Below are 17,073 nucleotides of genomic sequence, written 5' to 3'. Positions count from 1 at the left end.
TTTTATTTATTTATTTATTTCTTGTTTTGTTGTCTGCGCTCCGGTCCAGCAGGCGGCAGTAATGCACCTTTAAGCTGGTTTACTAAACGCCATAAAACCTCACGAAGAAGAAGAAGAAGAAGTGAGTTCCGGGTTGTTTGTTTTGATTTGTTGTCCTGACAGTTAGCAGTTAGCTGCAGTTACCTTCAGTTAAACGTTAAACATGTCGGCTGCAGAGGACGACACCGAGCTGAGAGATCTTCTGATCCAGAACCTGGAGAACAGCGGAATCCTCAACAAGCTGAAGGTCTGAAATATTTAAACTTAATATAACTAATCATGGATTTAACCGGTTAGCAACGAGCTAACAGCAGCTAAACAGCAGCTAAACAGCAGCTAGCACTGAGACGTTAGTCGGTAAAGTTACAGAAACTAAACACTTTACACCAGTTTAAGTTGTTTTATTGTAAGTTTTCAGCTGAAACAACAATAAACTCACAGATGATGTGTCGCTAACTGTTAGCACTGTTAGCTTAGCCTCATCTGAGAAGCATCGTTTTCATCGTTTAAATCTATTTGATTATTTTTTTATATATTTACTTTATTCTCTTAAATATGATTAATGTTTGTATTTGTCATATAAGACAGTAAACTGGATATTTGAGACCTTTTGCATATTTTTGAACATTTAGAGGATGTTTAACAAGGTAAACCTCAGTTTTCAGAACCGATAAATAGACTTTTAACACTCTGTTCTGTCTTCTGCATAATAAAAAAGATTTTGTCTCCCAAGTTGTGACTTGATCGATCACCAAAACAGTTTCAGTTCAGTCGAATAAACAGTTAAATGACGTAAAGGATGTGATAGATATACAGAGACATCAGGATGCTGTGACGTCATCCAGCTTGTCTTGACTCAGCTGTTCTGTTTGTTGCTGTTTTTAAGTTAATTACAGTAGTTGATTCTGACTGATATGTAAAAGACATGTTAAAGGATTTCAGCGTTCTTGTGATGTACTTGATGTGTGTCTCAAATGTAAGAGAAGGACCGAACACAGTCTCAGACTCTTAATGTGTGTCTTTCTGTAAAGTGATGTGAATTCAGCTGGACAAACAAGCAACTTTTTCAGTCCTGTGTGTGCGTTAAAATGTAGGAAATCAGTGATGAACTTCAGACAAGCACGTCTCTAATTTAACCAGCTGTTACAGATGTGTGTGTCATCAGAAACCTCAGCCTGCTGTCAGAGTAAAGTCAAGACGTCCAGATATAAAAGACATAAAAGCGTCTCTGACTGTCGTCTTGTTTGTCGTCTGCAGGCGGAGATGAGGGCGGCGGTGTTTCTGGCCATGGAGGAGCAGGACAGACTGGAGGTGACGGTTGCTCCTGCTAAACCTTCCTGCTGTTTTAAACACTTAAAGCTGATGTTAGTTTACTCCTTTGTTTTGTCTTTTTATCTTCAGAACAAAACTCCTCTGGTTAATGAAAACCTGAAGAAATGTCTCAACAGCAAAGACGGTGAGTTTGACGTGTCGTCTGTTTTCATTCTGCTTCATGTTGTTTTTTCATGATTTTTCTTCTCCGTCTGGTTCAGTGTTTCCTTCCTTCATGCAGCTGGTTTCCTTGTGAATAACTAGTGATGAGAACTTATTGGTTTCTGGTGTTTTTTTGTCATGATGTAGTTTAGTTATTCATGTGTTGAAAGGGCACACACACGTGTTTGAAGGACTGACTTCAGGCTCTGGAGTTCAGGAATTGTTGCAGTTTGTGTTTTACACCTCAAGGTGGAGCTGTGCTGCCGTCATCAGAACCTCACTGATGTCTCCTCTTATCAATATCTGCTGATTTTCTGTGTTTCTCTTATCGTCACAATGAGTCTCATGTTTGGATCCAAACCAACGATGAACTGATTAAAGCCTGATATGTCTGATTCTTCTGTGCCGGCAGTGAGTCCCAGCGCTGCACTGGGTGACATGAGAAATTGAAAAAAATAAGATCTATCAGACTTTTGACACACACAGAGAGCTCTGTGACGCCTTCAGCTCACCTCTTTTATCTGTAACAGTCCAGAACCTCAAAGAAAAAGAACAAATCCTCCAGTTTAAGGACTTTGAACCATCAAAGTTTTGTCATTTTTGTTTGAAAAATGACTGAAATGATTTACACCAGCTTTTATTTGATGATTCACAGAATGATATTTGTCTGTGATGGAGGGAAACTGTGTTTGGTGCCTCTGAGGTGTTAAATGTGAGGACAGTTATTGATCCTCTTGTGTGTCTCCGGTCGGGTCCTGAGTGTGTGTTTTGTGCCCTGCAGGCCGGCTGGTGGCCAGTCTGATCATGGACTTCCTGCAGGTGTTTAACTTGGACTTCAGCCTCGCTGTGTTCCAGCCGGAGATCAACTCGGTGAGTCGATGCGACCGCAGGGCGGCTGTAGGAGGCGTTTCTGTGGTTTGTGGCTGCGACACACACACACACACACACACACACACACACACACACACACTAACGAGCTCTCTGCTTCAGAAATGTTCAGTTATTGATTGTTAAAGGACTATAATGATGTTGTCTACTTCCACACCTGCTGACTGATAGATTCTCAGTTCAGATCTTTTTGTCTCCAGCTTCTCAGTGACTCTGACTGTAGACAGCTGATGATGCAGCTCAGCAGTTGTATTTATGTTGATGATGTTTCAGCTGCATAGTGATAAATAAAACAAATAAACTGCTGCCGTGAACGCACGTTGTTCACTTCCTTGTGAGGGAAGACTTGTTGCTGCTGCTGCTTGTAGTTTTTACGGGCCTTAATGTATCTGACAGGAAGTGGCAGAGCTCGGTGACCTTTCAACTTACAAGATGGTTTTTTTGTCTTATGAATGTGGTCACGCTGCACAGATTTCACCCTGCTGAGATCTGATCTCCTCCAGATGCGGTCTGACCGATCCTGATAACCATCACGTGTTAACACCGGATGTGAATGTGGTATAAAGGATAAAGCTGATAATTACAGCTGTAGCTAACGATTATTTTCACTATTGATTCATCTGTCCGTTATTTTCTGGATTAATTGATTAGTTGTTTGGTCCATAAAATGTGGATCAGTGTTTCCTAAAGCCAAAGATCTTCAGTTTACTGTCACAGAGACCAAAGAAACACATTTAAGAAGCCGAATCAGAGAATTTTAGCATTTTCTTCTTCAAAATGTTCACAATAGGCAGCGATTAATTCAGTAGTTGTCGACCAATCGATGAATCTTTGCTGCTCTGCGTTCTGTCTCCATGTTGTCTCAGGTCGATCTATTGATCTTGTGTTTTTTCTTTTAATCAATCTTTTTATCTTTTTGTATAAACTGTACTTATTGTAAATCTTTTTGGTAGTGTGATGGTTTCTGCCTACAGACGACCGATACCTCCTGCCGGTGTGGATAAAGCACCGACAGACGGCCGTCCTCTACCTCTGACCGGGGTATCCAACGTAGTTCCCAACATCTACAGACACAGGACCATCCAAGCTCTTGAACCAGATTCAGTCTGGCTTCTATCATCACCAGCTGTCATTGAACCGCTACCAACGGGGCCTGTTTAGTCAGGAATCCTAACAGCCAGGTCACAACCAAGTGTATCGGTTACAAATAGGTGTCGGAGGTTTGAAAATCCTCCAAGAGCCTCCTAACAGGTCGACTCTGGAGGAGACCCACTCTGACGGTCTGAGGACGCTCGCCTGGTTTTATAGGGCAGCTTCAGAGCCAGTTTAGTCAGTTAAACCCCTAAATCACACCTCTATCACATGTACAGCAGCATGTTGACCTCAGTCATTAAACCTGAACCTTCCTGTTATTCAAGAAACACTACAAGTTTGTTCTGAACAGATTTCATCATCGTTTTTAATCGTCAGTCGTTCCTAAAGGAGGCAATCACCAGAGGACCTCAGAGACGAGCACAAGTCAGGAACTTAAAAATACAAACCAGTTTTATTTGGTTTAACAAAATAAGTAACATAAGACTAAAGATAGTCTCAAAGATGATCTCTCTCCGTTAGGAACCCTGAGTCTCTCTCTGCTTTTCTTTTTATAACTCTACAACTTCCTGTTATTTGTATCATCACATATCGTCTCCAGGACAACCATCAGTTACATGCCGACGTTACGTGACTTTACACAAAATGGTGACCATTTCTTTATCTCTCACTTTGACTATGTGGAAGTTTTTGAACTTCTTTTGTACAGAGATTAAAATCTAGGGATGTCTGCTCGATGCAGAAAACCGCAGCTTCTCCTTTTCTTCAGACGATCTAACGGCCTTCTAGGCTTTTGATGTTTTGTTTGTGTTTGTTTAATCATTCTTGACGTTCAGATCTTGTTCAGTACACGTGGCACAAATGGTGAAAAACTATCTTTAATTTGTCACCAATTAAAAGGAAATAAAATAATCAGAAGTAGTGTCTCGGCTACATATAGAGGAGCTTTCAACAGCAGAAATCACATCATCTGACTGACACGTCTACAGTTTACACTAACAACATCATCATCCATCTACAGCTGCAACAATCCATTAATCGATCAGTTGTTTTGAGTCCAAATTCTCTGATTCCAGCTTCTTAAATGTGAATATGTTCTGGTGTCTTTAGTCTCTGTGACAGAATACTTTAAAGTGTTTGTTGGTTAAAATATTCACAGTGAAGTTGAACAAATACTGACAACAACAAGTAACTCATGTTACAGACCTGGATAACAGTTTTATTCCCGTTCAGCCCTTTTTAACAGACACTCTGCTGTCATCTTTGTGTTTGTGTGTTTGCAGCTGAACGGTCTGGACAGTCGGGACCTGGTCTGCAGAGATCTGGGTCTGTCTGAGTCTGAGCTGAACAGGAACTCTCCTCTGCTGCTGGAGCTCGTCAGGAGAGGACGACACAAAGACAAGACGAGCGTCTCCACCGAGGTGACGGCTGTCGCTCTGTCCTCAATGATCTGTTTTCATCCCCTCAGTTCACATCTCAGTGTTTATGTTAGAGGTCAGTAACAGTCAGTAGGAGGTTAGTAACGGTCAGTAGGAGGTTAGTAACGGTCAGTAGGAGGTTAGTAACAGTCAGTAGGAGGTCAGTAACAGTCAGTAGGAGGTCAGTAACGGTTAGTAGGAGGTTAGTAACAGTCAGTAGGAGGTCAGTAACGGTTAGCAGGAGGTTAGTAACAGTTAGTAAGAGGTTAGTAACGGTTAGTAGGAGGTTAGTAACGGTTAGTAGGAGGTTAGTAACAGTTAGTAGGAGGTTAGTAACAGTTAGTAGGAGGTTAGTAACAGTTAGTAGGAGGTTAGTAACGGTTAGTAAGAGGTTAGTAACGGTTAGTAGGAGGTTAGTAACAGTCAGTAGGAGGTCAGTAACGGTCAGTAGGAGGTTAGTAACGGTCAGTAGGAGGTCAGTAACGGTCAGTAGGAGGTTAGTAACGCTCAGTAGGAGGTTAGTAACGCTCAGTAGGAGGTTAGTAACGCTCAGTAGGAGGTTAGTAACGGTCAGTAGGAGGTTAGTAACGCTCAGTAGGAGGTTAGTAACAGTCAGTAGGAGGTTAGTAACAGTCAGTAGGAGGTCAGTAACGCTCAGTAGGAGGTTAGTAACAGTTAGTAGGAGGTTAGTAACGGTTAGTAAGAGGTCAGTAACGGTTAGTAAGAGGTCAGTAACGGTTAGTAGGAGGTCAGTAACGGTTAGTAGGAGGTCAGTAACAGTCAGTAGGAGGTCAGTAACGCTCAGTAGGAGGTTAGTAACAGTTAGTAGGAGGTTAGTAACGGTTAGTAAGAGGTCAGTAACGGTTAGTAGGAGGTCAGTAACAGTCAGTAGGAGGTTAGTAACGGTTAGTAGGAGGTTAGTAACGGTTAGTAAGAGGTCAGTAACGGTTAGTAAGAGGTCAGTAACGGTTAGTAGGAGGTCAGTAACGGTTAGTAGGAGGTCAGTAACAGTCAGTAGGAGGTCAGTAACGCTCAGTAGGAGGTCAGTAACGGTTAGTAGGAGGTCAGTAACGGTTAGTAGGAGGTCAGTAACGCTCAGTAGGAGGTCAGTAACGGTTAGTAGGAGGTTAGTAACAGTCAGTAGGAGGTCAGTAACGGTTAGTAGGAGGTTAGTAACAGTTAGTAGGAGGTTAGTAACGGTCAGTAGGAGGTCAGTAACGCTCAGTAGGAGGTCAGTAACGGTTAGTAGGAGGTCAGTAACAGTCAGTAGGAGGTCAGTAACGCTCAGTAGGAGGTCAGTAACGCTCAGTAGGAGGTCAGTAACGGTTAGTAGGAGGTCAGTAACGGTTAGTAGGAGGTCAGTAACGCTCAGTAGGAGGTCAGTAACGGTTAGTAGGAGGTCAGTAACAGTCAGTAGGAGGTCAGTAACGGTTAGTAGGAGGTTAGTAACAGTTAGTAGGAGGTTAGTAACGGTCAGTAGGAGGTCAGTAACGCTCAGTAGGAGGTCAGTAACGCTCAGTAGGAGGTCAGTAACGGTCAGTAGGAGGTCAGTAACTGTCAGTAGGAGGTTAGTAACGGTTAGTAGGAGGTTAGTAACGGTTAGTAAGAGGTTAGTAACGGTTAGTAGGAGGTTAGTAACGGTCAGTAGGAGGTCAGTAACGGTCAGTAACTGTCAGTAGGAGGTTAGTAGGAGGTCAGTAACGGTTAGTAGGAGGTCAGTAACGGTCAGTAACTGTCAGTAGGAGGTTAGTAGGAGGTCAGTAACGGTTAGTAGGAGGTTAGTAACGGTTAGTAGGAGGTCAGTAACGGTTAGTAGGAGGTTAGTAACGGTCAGTAGGAGGTTAGTAACGGTCAGTAGGAGGTCAGTAACGCTCAGTAGGAGGTCAGTAACGGTTAGTAGGAGGTCAGTAACGGTCAGTAACTGTCAGTAACGGTTAGTAGGAGGTTAGTAACGGTCAGTAGGAGGTTAGTAACGGTCAGTAGGAGGTCAGTAACGCTCAGTAGGAGGTCAGTAACGGTTAGTAGGAGGTTAGTAACGGTTAGTAGGAGGTTAGTAACGGTTAGTAAGAGGTTAGTAACGGTTAGTAGGAGGTCAGTAACGGTCAGTAGGAGGTCAGTAGCGGTCAGTAACTGTCAGTAGGAGGTTAGTAGGAGGTCAGTAACGGTTAGTAGGAGGTCAGTAACGCTCAGGAGGAGGTCAGTAACGGTTAGTAGGAGGTTAGTAACGGTCAGTAGGAGGTTAGTAACGGTCAGTAGGAGGTCAGTAACGCTCAGTAACTGTCAGTAGGAGGTTAGTAACGGTCAGTAGGAGGTCAGTAACGCTCAGTAACTGTCAGTAGGAGGTCAGTAACGGTCAGTAACTGTCAGTAGGAGGTTAGTAGGAGGTCAGTAACGGTTAGTAGGAGGTCAGTAACGCTCAGTAGGAGGTCAGTAACGGTTAGTAGGAGGTTAGTAACGGTTAGTAGGAGGTTAGTAACGGTTAGTAGGAGGTCAGTAACGGTTAGTAGGAGGTTAGTAACGGTCAGTAGGAGGTTAGTAACGGTTAGTAGGAGGTCAGTAACGCTCAGTAACTGTCAGTAGGAGGTCAGTAACGGTCAGTAGGAGGTTAGTAACGGTCAGTAGGAGGTCAGTAACGCTCAGTAACTGTCAGTAGGAGGTCAGTAACGGTCAGTAGGAGGTCAGTAACGGTCAGTAGGAGGTCAGTAACGGTCAGTAACTGTCAGTAGGAGGTCAGTAACGGTCAGTAGGAGGTCAGTAACGGTCAGTAGGAGGTTAGTAACGGTCAGTAGGAGGTCAGTAACACTCAGTAACTGTCAGTAGGAGGTCAGTAACGGTCAGTAACTGTCAGTAGGAGGTTAGTAGGAGGTCAGTAACGGTTAGTAGGAGGTCAGTAACGCTCAGTAGGAGGTCAGTAACGGTTAGTAGGAGGTTAGTAACGGTTAGTAGGAGGTTAGTAACGGTTAGTAGGAGGTCAGTAACGGTTAGTAGGAGGTCAGTAACGCTCAGTAGGAGGTTAGTAACGGTTAGTAGGAGGTCAGTAACGGTCAGTAGGAGGTCAGTAACGGTCAGTAGGAGGTCAGTAACGCTCAGTAGGAGGTCAGTAACGGTTAGTAGGAGGTCAGTAACGGTTAGTAGGAGGTTAGTAACGGTTAGTAGGAGGTCAGTAACGGTTAGTAGGAGGTCAGTAACGGTTAGTAGGAGGTTAGTAACGGTTAGTAGGATGTTAGTAACGGTTAGTTGAAGGTTAGTATCACACTTGTCGCTGGTCAGCGGCGGCGCTCTGAGCAGGCGTGTTGACGCCGCCATCAGCTCAACATCACGCAGATGTTTTAAATCTGATCTCTAATGTCTCTGTTTGATGTCAACAGGGAGACAGAAGTGCAAACATCCCCAAGGTGAGTGTGTGTTATAGTGTGTGTGTGTGTTACAGTGTGTGTGTGTTATAGTGTGTGTGTGTGTTATAGTGTGTGTGTTACAGTGTGTGTGTGTTAGTGTGTGTGTGTGTGTTATAGTGCGTGTGTTACAGTGTGTGTGTGTTAGTGTGTGTGTTATAGTGTGTGTGTGTGTGTGAGAGTGTGTGTGAGAGTGTGTGTGAGAGTGTGTGTGTGTTATAGTGTGTGTTAGTGTGTGTTATAGTGTGTGTGTGAGTGTGTGTGTTATAGTGTGTGTGTGTTATAGTGTGTGTGTAAGTGTGTGTGTGTGTTATAGTGTGTGTGTGTTATAGTGTGTGTAAGTGTGTGTGTGTTTGTGTGTGTGTGTGTTAGTGTGTATTAGTTTGTGTGTGTGTGTGTGTAAGTGTGTGTGTGTGTTTGTGTGTGTGTGTTAGTGTGTATTAGTGTGTGTGTGTGTTATAGTGTTAGTGTGTGTGTGTGTTAGTGTGTGTTATAATGTGTGTGTTAGTGTGTGTGTGTTAGTGTGTGTTAGTGTGTTAGTGTGTGTGTGTGTTACAGTGTTAGTGTGTATTAGGGTGTGTGTGTTATAGTGTGTTAGTGTGTGTTATAATGTGTGTGTTAGTGTGTGTTATAATGTGTGTGTTAGTGTGTGTTATAATGTGTGTGTTAGTGTGTGTTATAGTGTTAGTGTGTGTGTGTTAGTGTGTGTTATAGTGTGTTAGTGTGTGTGTGTGTTACAGTGTTAGTGTGTATTAGGGTGTGTGTGTTATAGTGTGTTAGTGTGTGTGTGTGTTACAGTGTTAGTGTGTATTAGGGTGTGTGTGTTATAGTGTGTTAGTGTGTGTGTGTGTTACAGTGTTAGTGTGTATTAGGGTGTGTGTGTTATAGTGTGTGTTAGTGTGTGTGTGTTATAGTGTGTTAGTGTGTGTTAGGGTGTGTGTGTGTTAGTGTGTGTTAGTGTGTATTAGGGTGTGTGTGTGTTATGATCTGGGTCAGTCGTCAGGCGTTCTGACTGTACAGATGGAGGTGGGCTGGGTTTTTGGTTTCCTGTTGATCTCAGTGTGTCCTGGTTTCTGTTCAGACTGCGTTTCACTTCGCTGTCAGATGGAGTCGATATCAGGACGCCATCGATGCTCAGAGCAGGTTATAACCCACAGCAGCACTAACGTTACTGTAACGTTACTGTAACGTTACTGTAACGTTACTGTAACGTTACTGTAACGTCTCTGTTACACCTGCAGTCAGGCAGAATTTAACCAAATGTCCTGAAAATGAACAAAATAAGATAAATTTCAGTGGTGCAGATATTAATAAATAGTGATCTGAGCAGCAGCAGCAGCTTGTGGTGATGGAGGAGTGAACAGCTCAGCACTATGAGGTTGTCGTGTGGTTTCTTGTGATTTAGTAACACGCTCACCTGTCTGCCTCCGACTCTACAAACACACTTTAATGAGACAACGAAGGCAGGAAGTTTCACAACTAATAAAAGTTACATAACTGATTATTTTGAGTCAGTGACACTGAATGAACTTTAAGACAAGTTGTGACTCTCAGAGAGTTTTATAAAGTCTCACATGTGTCCTTCATTCAATCATAGAGGATGTAACGCTCATGTATTCATCCATGCAGTTGATACATATAGATTCTTACTGGGATTGAAAGTAGTTTTTCCTGAGTGATGATGTTATTGAAGTGATTCTCTTTGGTTTAGATTGAGATAATGATGTCTGATGAAGTGATATCAGATCAAAGAGCCGCAGGTCTGACAGGTCAACACCAGGTCACATGATGATTTGGTTGATTTGCTCTTTTTAACTAAAGTTTAATGATTAACAGTGATCAGAAGTTCAGATGTTTGATATTGATGCTGAGTTTTAGATGAATTCTATTAATGAATGTTGATCGTGTGTTTGAAAAGAGATGAAGTTTATTTATTTAGTATAATAACTGTGTCTTGAATGATCTCAACTGACGCTGAAAATGCCTTAAAAACTGTTTTTGTTCCTGTTTTTATAACTTTTGACAAACAAAGTTATTTTCCTTCCGTCGTAGGAACTTTCTCAAAAACAGATCACATCTGCCCGGAAGAAATTTGACCTTCACGACAAGGTGAACATCCACAACACTGACAGTAATCACTTCCTGTCCGATCGATCACGGCCCGGCGTGTTGACGTGTCGGTTGTTGTTTTGTGTTTTCAGGACAGGAGCGGCTCGGTGTTAAAAGACGACCTGAAGTTCGTCTTCACAGATCTGTTCCCCAGTTTGAACCAGTGAGTCTGAAGCAGATGATTATTTAAAGAAGTTTCCTTCAGACAGGAAGTAGCAGTGACTCATGTCAAGCCTCCCCGGGGGGGGGGGGACGACAGGATCTGCTCTGTAATAGTCGGAGATACTATATGAAGATGAAGAAGAGTGGAAAGTCATCTTCTTCTTCATCTCAGAGCCATGACTCACTCAGATAGAAGATCATTATCTCTCATGTCCATCACCAGTAAACCTCCAGAAATCCACTTAGAAACCAGAGAAGAGCCCACAGTAATCAGATAAATAACTAAAAGTGATCATCAACAGAACAGACAGATGACTAACGAGGCGGCAGGTATTTAAATAAATAAACCACAAGCAGAAAATCTTGTTCTAAATACAAGAAACTGAGAACGTTCAGCTCATCTGATGAGTTTTAATCGACTCTTTTCTGTCGGCTCGTTTTTTTGTCACATCAGCAGAAACGTTTTCATACAAAAGTCGTATTTGTCGGCGAGCTGATGAAAAGCAGCAGAAGGGAAAAACGTCAGTGAGATTCGGTGTAAAATGTGGTGACGGGATGTAAATAAGAGGAGGAAATTACACTCAGCATGTTTCCACACACGCTGTTTCATGACTGCTGCATCATCTCTCTCAGAGAAACTTTTATTCTGCCGTCTGCTCTGTTTACATCACATTAATAATAATATAATATAACAGAAATAATAAACGCATGAGTTGATCTGATTGGTTGTTTGTGACCTGCAGGAACATGCTGGAGAGGTTCATCACTGATGAGCTCAGAGCTGCTGGTAAAACCCTCAACAAAAGTAAGATTTTTATACTGATACTGTACATGAACTGTAACGGCAGGTCGATGTGTCGGTTAACTAACACACGTCTGTGCAGTTTCAGCCACGTTTATTTATGTCAACTGAAAAGATCTCTTATCAGCTACACACTTTAATATCCTCCTGCTGTCAGTTGGAACCACACAGCTCTGATCTTTATCTCGCTCTTGTCTTCACAGCTGTGGACTTCCAGGTATTTCTGGGACTCTACAAGCGTCTCTTCACTCAGTGCAGAAGTGTGGTGAGATGATTCTTCCCTTCGTCACGCTGATCTCAGGGCTCTGTGGTGGAAACTCTCTCACTTTCTCACACTTGATTTAACGTGTGTTTTATGTTGTTTAACAGAAATGAATCATCTGACCCCAATCAGAGTTTAAATATGATCAAATCAAATATAAGAGAAGCTTCTCATCACCTGCTGCAGGCTGTGAGTTTCTCTCCTCTGCAGTGTGTCTTTGTGTTGTGGAACTTGTTGCTTTTCACTTCGGCTTCCACGTTAACAGATAAGAGCCGCCACGCGGCCCACATGCGGCGCGTCATCCAGAGATTCGGGGTCTCACCTATTTTTCCGTGTGACACATGTGGTTCTCAGCCAGAATAGATGTGTTGACAGTCATATTTACATCATAGCAGCAACATTAAATATTTATAATGAAATGATATGAAGCGTTCTATTATTGATGGAGCTGCAGCAGCAGCAGCAGGGCTGCAGGGCTGCAGCAGCAGGTCGAGGTCGGCCGTGTGGTCCAGGTGTAGTATCTCTGTGACGTCACATGACGCCTCTCGTGTTAGTCACGGAGCTCTTTATGCTTTTAGAAAGATGGTTTTTGTTTCCGAGCAGCGCTGCTCTGATGACGTTCTGAGTAAATGTTTAAGTCACTTTTCCGTAAAAGTCTTGAGTCAATATCCCACATTTCTGTAACACTTTGAACACTTTGTTATTGTCTATTAATAGATTGACATTTATAATCATGTAGAATAAGTTTCCCCTGAAGCTCCTCCTGAAACTGCAGCTCGTCTTTGACAGAAATGTGCAGCTATATGACGCCAGAATGTGTCAGACACGGATTATTAAAGGTTTTCTTAATCCAAACTCATGAGTCATAAAGGCTGGACAGCTGGATTCATATTCTCTGTTTCACTTCCTCTAATAGAACTACTGACACTGATTAACGTGTCTGCTGGTTTCTGATCCTTCTTTTGGCTCTTTGGGGATGTTTCTGTGAATGAAACGGAGCAGAACGGCTCGTCTTATATTTACATCTTAAGATGAAACCTCAGGACGGTTCAGCTGCTCATGAACAGGTTCACCAGACTGGAACCAGAGACTCAGTGTGTTTGGAGCTATTAGTGGACCAACAGCTGCTAGATGCTAGCTTGATAGCTAACACGATACAACATGTTAACCAGGCCGGCAGCAGTTTCCCCCCTGCTTCCAGTTTTGTGCTAAGCTAGGCTAACCTCATGGGTCCATCTCTGTACTGCACACTCACACATGAAACTGATGTTCATCTGAAACTTGTGACTTTTTGACACTTGTCAGCTAACTTTTACAGTCCTTTATTACTGAGTGGAGGTAGACTAGTGACCAGAATCAGTCTGTAAGTAATCAGTCATCGAGCTGGTTGAATCGTGAGCTGCTGTGTTGCTGATGTGTGACGTCGTCTCTGTTCAGGTTGTTCAGGACTCCGATGACGTCGTTCAAACTCTCAGTCAGTGTCCTGAGGAAAAAGTCATCTCTCCGTCTGTCAGTAAGGTACGTACGACTCACCTGCTGCTGCTGTTTTCATCTCTGATGTGTGAAATCACTTCACTCTCCTGTCAGAACACGTTTTCTTTCGTGCTGTCCCATGATGCACTTCTGCATCACATAAGCTAATTTTGTGTTGTCATATCTGTTTTTTAATTGTATTGCTTTAATATTATATTTGATTTGATTGTTACTCCAACATTGCAGATAAATTTGTCCTGCAGGGATCTCGCATCCTCATACGTGGGTGTGTTTGTTCGGATTAGTGTCAAAATTAATAGAAGAGGAAACAACCTCATGCTGCAAATTTGGTGAAATGGACTCGTGTTTCTGAAGAGAGATGTTGCTGTTGAATGTTTTAGATCAGGGCCTCGTTTCCCAAAACCACCTGCAGGCTAAGATCCTAAAATCCATCTGACGAACCTTCTTAAGCTTAACTAGTGTTTCCTAAGAGCATCGTGACTGGAGACTCTTGAAATGTGTATATGTTATTTCACACTTACATGCAGCAGGTCTAATACAGCAGTGGCAGAATGAAGTGACGTCAGCCTCCAGCAGCACATAAAGCAAAGTTTACTTTCTTAAACCAGCTTCCACCCAGGAACATGAATCATAAAGGCTGCAGACTGTTTACTGCACATGAAGCTTCCTTTTCAGACTGAAAACTTCATTTCAAGTATAAAACATTGATTTGTGTCGTTAACAACGTTCACGCTTTTTGATGTCCTTTCGTTATGTATCAGGGATTACAAATGGTTAGATATGCAAAGCTGCCTTAAAACGTATTCATCACCTTCAGCAGCACAGACAGAGAAACCCTCTAAACTTCTAAGATTGATCATTATCAGGAAACGAGGCCCGGATATCAAAATGTCTAGTGAGTCATTAGTCACTGCTGGTAGTCAGTGTGAAGTAAGTAGATGATGTCAGCGTCAGGTGTGTAGATGATGTCAGTGTCAGGTGTGTAGATGATGTCAGGTGTGTAGATGATGTCAGCGTCAGGTGTGTAGATGATGTCAGGTGTGTAGATGATGTCAGTGCCAGGTGTGTAGATGATGTCAGCATCAGGTGTGTAGATGATGTCAGCGTCAGGTGTGTAGATGATGTCAGTGCCAGGTGTGTAGATGATGTCAGTGCCAGGTGTGTAGATGATGTCAGTGTCAGGTGTGTAGATGATGTCAGTGTCAGGTGTGTAGATGATGTCAGTGTCAGGTGTGTAGATGATGTCAGCGTCAGGTGTGTAGATGATGTCAGGTGTGTAGATGATGTCAGTGTCAGGTGTGTAGATGATGTCAGTGTCAGGTGTGTAGATGATGTCAGGTGTGTAGATGATGTCAGGTGTGTAGATGATGTCAGGTGTGTAGATGATGTCAGTGTCAGGTGTGTAGATGATGTCAGGTGTGTAGATGATGTCAGTGTCAGGTGTGTAGATGATGTCAGCGCCAGGTGTGTAGATGATGTCAGGTGTGTAGATGATGTCAGTGTCAGGTGTGTAGATGATGTCAGTGTCAGGTGTGTAGATGATGTCAGTGTCAGGTGTGTAGATGATGTCAGCGCCAGGTGTGTAGATGATGTCAGTGTCAGGTGTGTAGATGATGTCAGTGTCAGGTGTGTAGATGATGTCAGTGTCAGGTGTGTAGATGATGTCAGTGTCAGGTATGTAGATGATGTCAGTGTCAGGTGTGTAGATGATGTCAGTGTCAGGTGTGTAGATGACGTCAGGTGTGTAGATGATGTCAGTGTCAGGTGTGTAGATGATGTCAGTGTCAGGTGTTCAGGTGCTGATAGCTGCTCTGTCCCTGTCGTGCTCAGATCCCCAGGTATAAAGGTCCAGATCACAGAGGACAGAGTCAGACAGCAGCAAAGGTAACGACATGAGGAGCAGAGTAATAGAAACCTTCAGCAGCTCAACCTGACAATCACAATCACGCTGTTCTTATCACGACTCCACTCATTCACTAACTCTCACATTAAAGGACGGTTCACAGTTTTTCCAAGTCTGTCTTAAAACAGTCAGGAGCCCACATGGACAGGAAACATGTCTTTCTTGCTGTAATCATCCGTCCTGTTCATAAACAAACATGGAGGTATCCAGCTGCTCGTTCTGTTTCTATGCAGGGAAATTTGAGCTGAAAAAGCAAAAAAAAGACGGAAAAAAGCTCCTAGATGGTAGAGATGTAGCAGTGTACTGTTTCTACTGCGTTTAAACATGCTGACGGTCGTTTTCAGAGGACACCATGAACACAGTCCTGCCTTCATCAGCAGTTTGATTTTGTGGCCTGTAAGAGCCCAGTATAAACATTTAACTGTTAACTGTTAACACACAGCAGATCACACTTACTACAGAGCTCCTGTGCTCCAGAAATCAATCGATCAATTTCATCAGGAAACATCATAGACTGTAAAAAAATACTGGACGCCATGACGTCACCCATTGGTTTGTGGACTCCTATTTTAAAGCTGCGAGTTCCATGGTTCGAGCTGACCCTAATGCTAGCTGCTAGCTGCTAGCTTGGTTAGCATAGTGCATTTAGAGTCTATGGTTAACTATGATAATGCTAATGCTAATTTTCGCTAGCGAAAAACAGCCTTAAAACCATTAAACAAAATGAACTTACCGGAAAAATGGAACATGTGACTCCTTAGAGGGTCTTTTAGTTCAACCAAACACTGAACAAGACTTTTTTTAGGCGACTAAAATGTTACAATTAACTTTCATGAACTGAAAACACACTGAAATAGTGATGTGTACGGCTATACTCTGTGAATCTGGGGTTACACCATGGTTACATTACCTAATCAACGTTGTTGCCATGGTAGCGACTTGCCTGTGACGACATCCGTCTGTCACTCAAACTGGCCACGCCCTTAATTATGCTTAACTTTAAGCCTTAATAAAAATTTACCATATTTCCTCTAATAGTGGCCTTTGTTTAGCTGCAGATGGTACCAGGCCTTTATTGGAAGCAGGCTCATATCAGAGAGGCCTTTATTATTAATTTGCTCATATTTTAGTTTGACGCCTCCTTGTTTTCTGATCTGCTTCCATTTGCTCTGTTAAAGTTTTGTTACTGCATCACCGGTAATTACGGCAATCCACAAAACTTCTATTACTTGAGTTCCACCCGGAACGTTTTCTCAGTGCACCACTTAGCTGTAGCATGTGGATAACATGCTCATGGATGTACGCTTGTATTAAACTATTTAAATGATGTCGTGTCTCCTCCGTCCCCCCTCTGATGGTCGGCTTTGAGTGAAAACAGCACGTATATTGTTGAATTTATTTAACTAAAGCAGTGGAAATGTAGCGTACGTTAGCTAGCGGCTCTGCACATCCAGGTAACCACATTATATAACAAACCACAAACCTTTCTTCTTCTTTGGTTTATTTATTGGTACGTCTCCCTCAGGTGACACGCAAGTAACATCATCGGTCGCAAATATCAAACATGTTTAAAGAACTCTTTACATATCACACACGTGATGACATCATCAACAGGGACTGATCAGATCCATGTGCAGCTCAACAGTCGTCATGTGTGTCCAGACTGATGGATTTCAAAGTTTATCTGAAGCTATAATATGAAGTTTCATTTGTCCAAAAGAGACAAATCAAGTGGAAATCTTGCAAAGTTAGTCTTGAAAATTTAAAAAAACAGACTTGGAAAAATGGTGAATGTGTCCTTTAAGACGTTAGCTTGATTTCTTTCTTAGAGCCTCATCACGCAGAATCTCAAAAAACACCTTCATCCAAACTGACACCTGCTCTTCTGCAAGTCATAAATGACAGATATGATGCATCATCTTCTTTCCACTAATATCAGCACCTTTAATGTCCGTCCTGTGTAAACATCCATGAATTCAAACAGAAAGAACGACGCTCCGAACAGAAAAACAGACAAAACTGAAGAAATTCACCTTTAT

General features: G+C 42.6%; 1 protein-coding gene across 4 annotated transcripts in view; it reads left to right on the top strand.

The window, feature by feature from the left end:
* Positions 1-107: 107 nt before the first annotated feature.
* cep43 (centrosomal protein 43) overlaps positions 108-17,073 on the top strand; it is a 25,705-nt gene continuing 8,739 nt past the window's right edge. The window contains exons 1-12 of one of the 4 annotated variants that reach the window (XM_067571991.1): positions 108-286; positions 1,297-1,350; positions 1,441-1,495; positions 2,294-2,382; positions 4,776-4,913; positions 8,279-8,305; positions 10,355-10,411; positions 10,504-10,574; positions 11,317-11,378; positions 11,579-11,640; positions 13,075-13,155; positions 14,962-15,015. In XM_067571991.1, the coding sequence (XP_067428092.1) occupies positions 203-286; positions 1,297-1,350; positions 1,441-1,495; positions 2,294-2,382; positions 4,776-4,913; positions 8,279-8,305; positions 10,355-10,411; positions 10,504-10,574; positions 11,317-11,378; positions 11,579-11,640; positions 13,075-13,155; positions 14,962-15,015 (834 nt within the window). In that variant the 5' untranslated portion in view covers positions 108-202. The remainder of the gene's footprint in view (positions 287-1,296; positions 1,351-1,440; positions 1,496-2,293; positions 2,383-4,775; positions 4,914-8,278; positions 8,306-10,354; positions 10,412-10,503; positions 10,575-11,316; positions 11,379-11,578; positions 11,641-13,074; positions 13,156-14,961; positions 15,016-17,073) is intronic. The other 3 variants (XM_067571993.1, XM_067571995.1, XM_067571992.1) reach the window with 3 other exon arrangements.

This window comes from Thunnus thynnus, chromosome 18 (genome assembly GCF_963924715.1).
Source record: "Thunnus thynnus chromosome 18, fThuThy2.1, whole genome shotgun sequence".
In the NCBI taxonomy this organism is placed as follows: domain Eukaryota; kingdom Metazoa; phylum Chordata; class Actinopteri; order Scombriformes; family Scombridae; genus Thunnus; species Thunnus thynnus.
The sequence above is the reverse complement of the archived record's forward strand: the minus strand, read 5'-3'. Positions and strand labels throughout refer to the sequence as shown.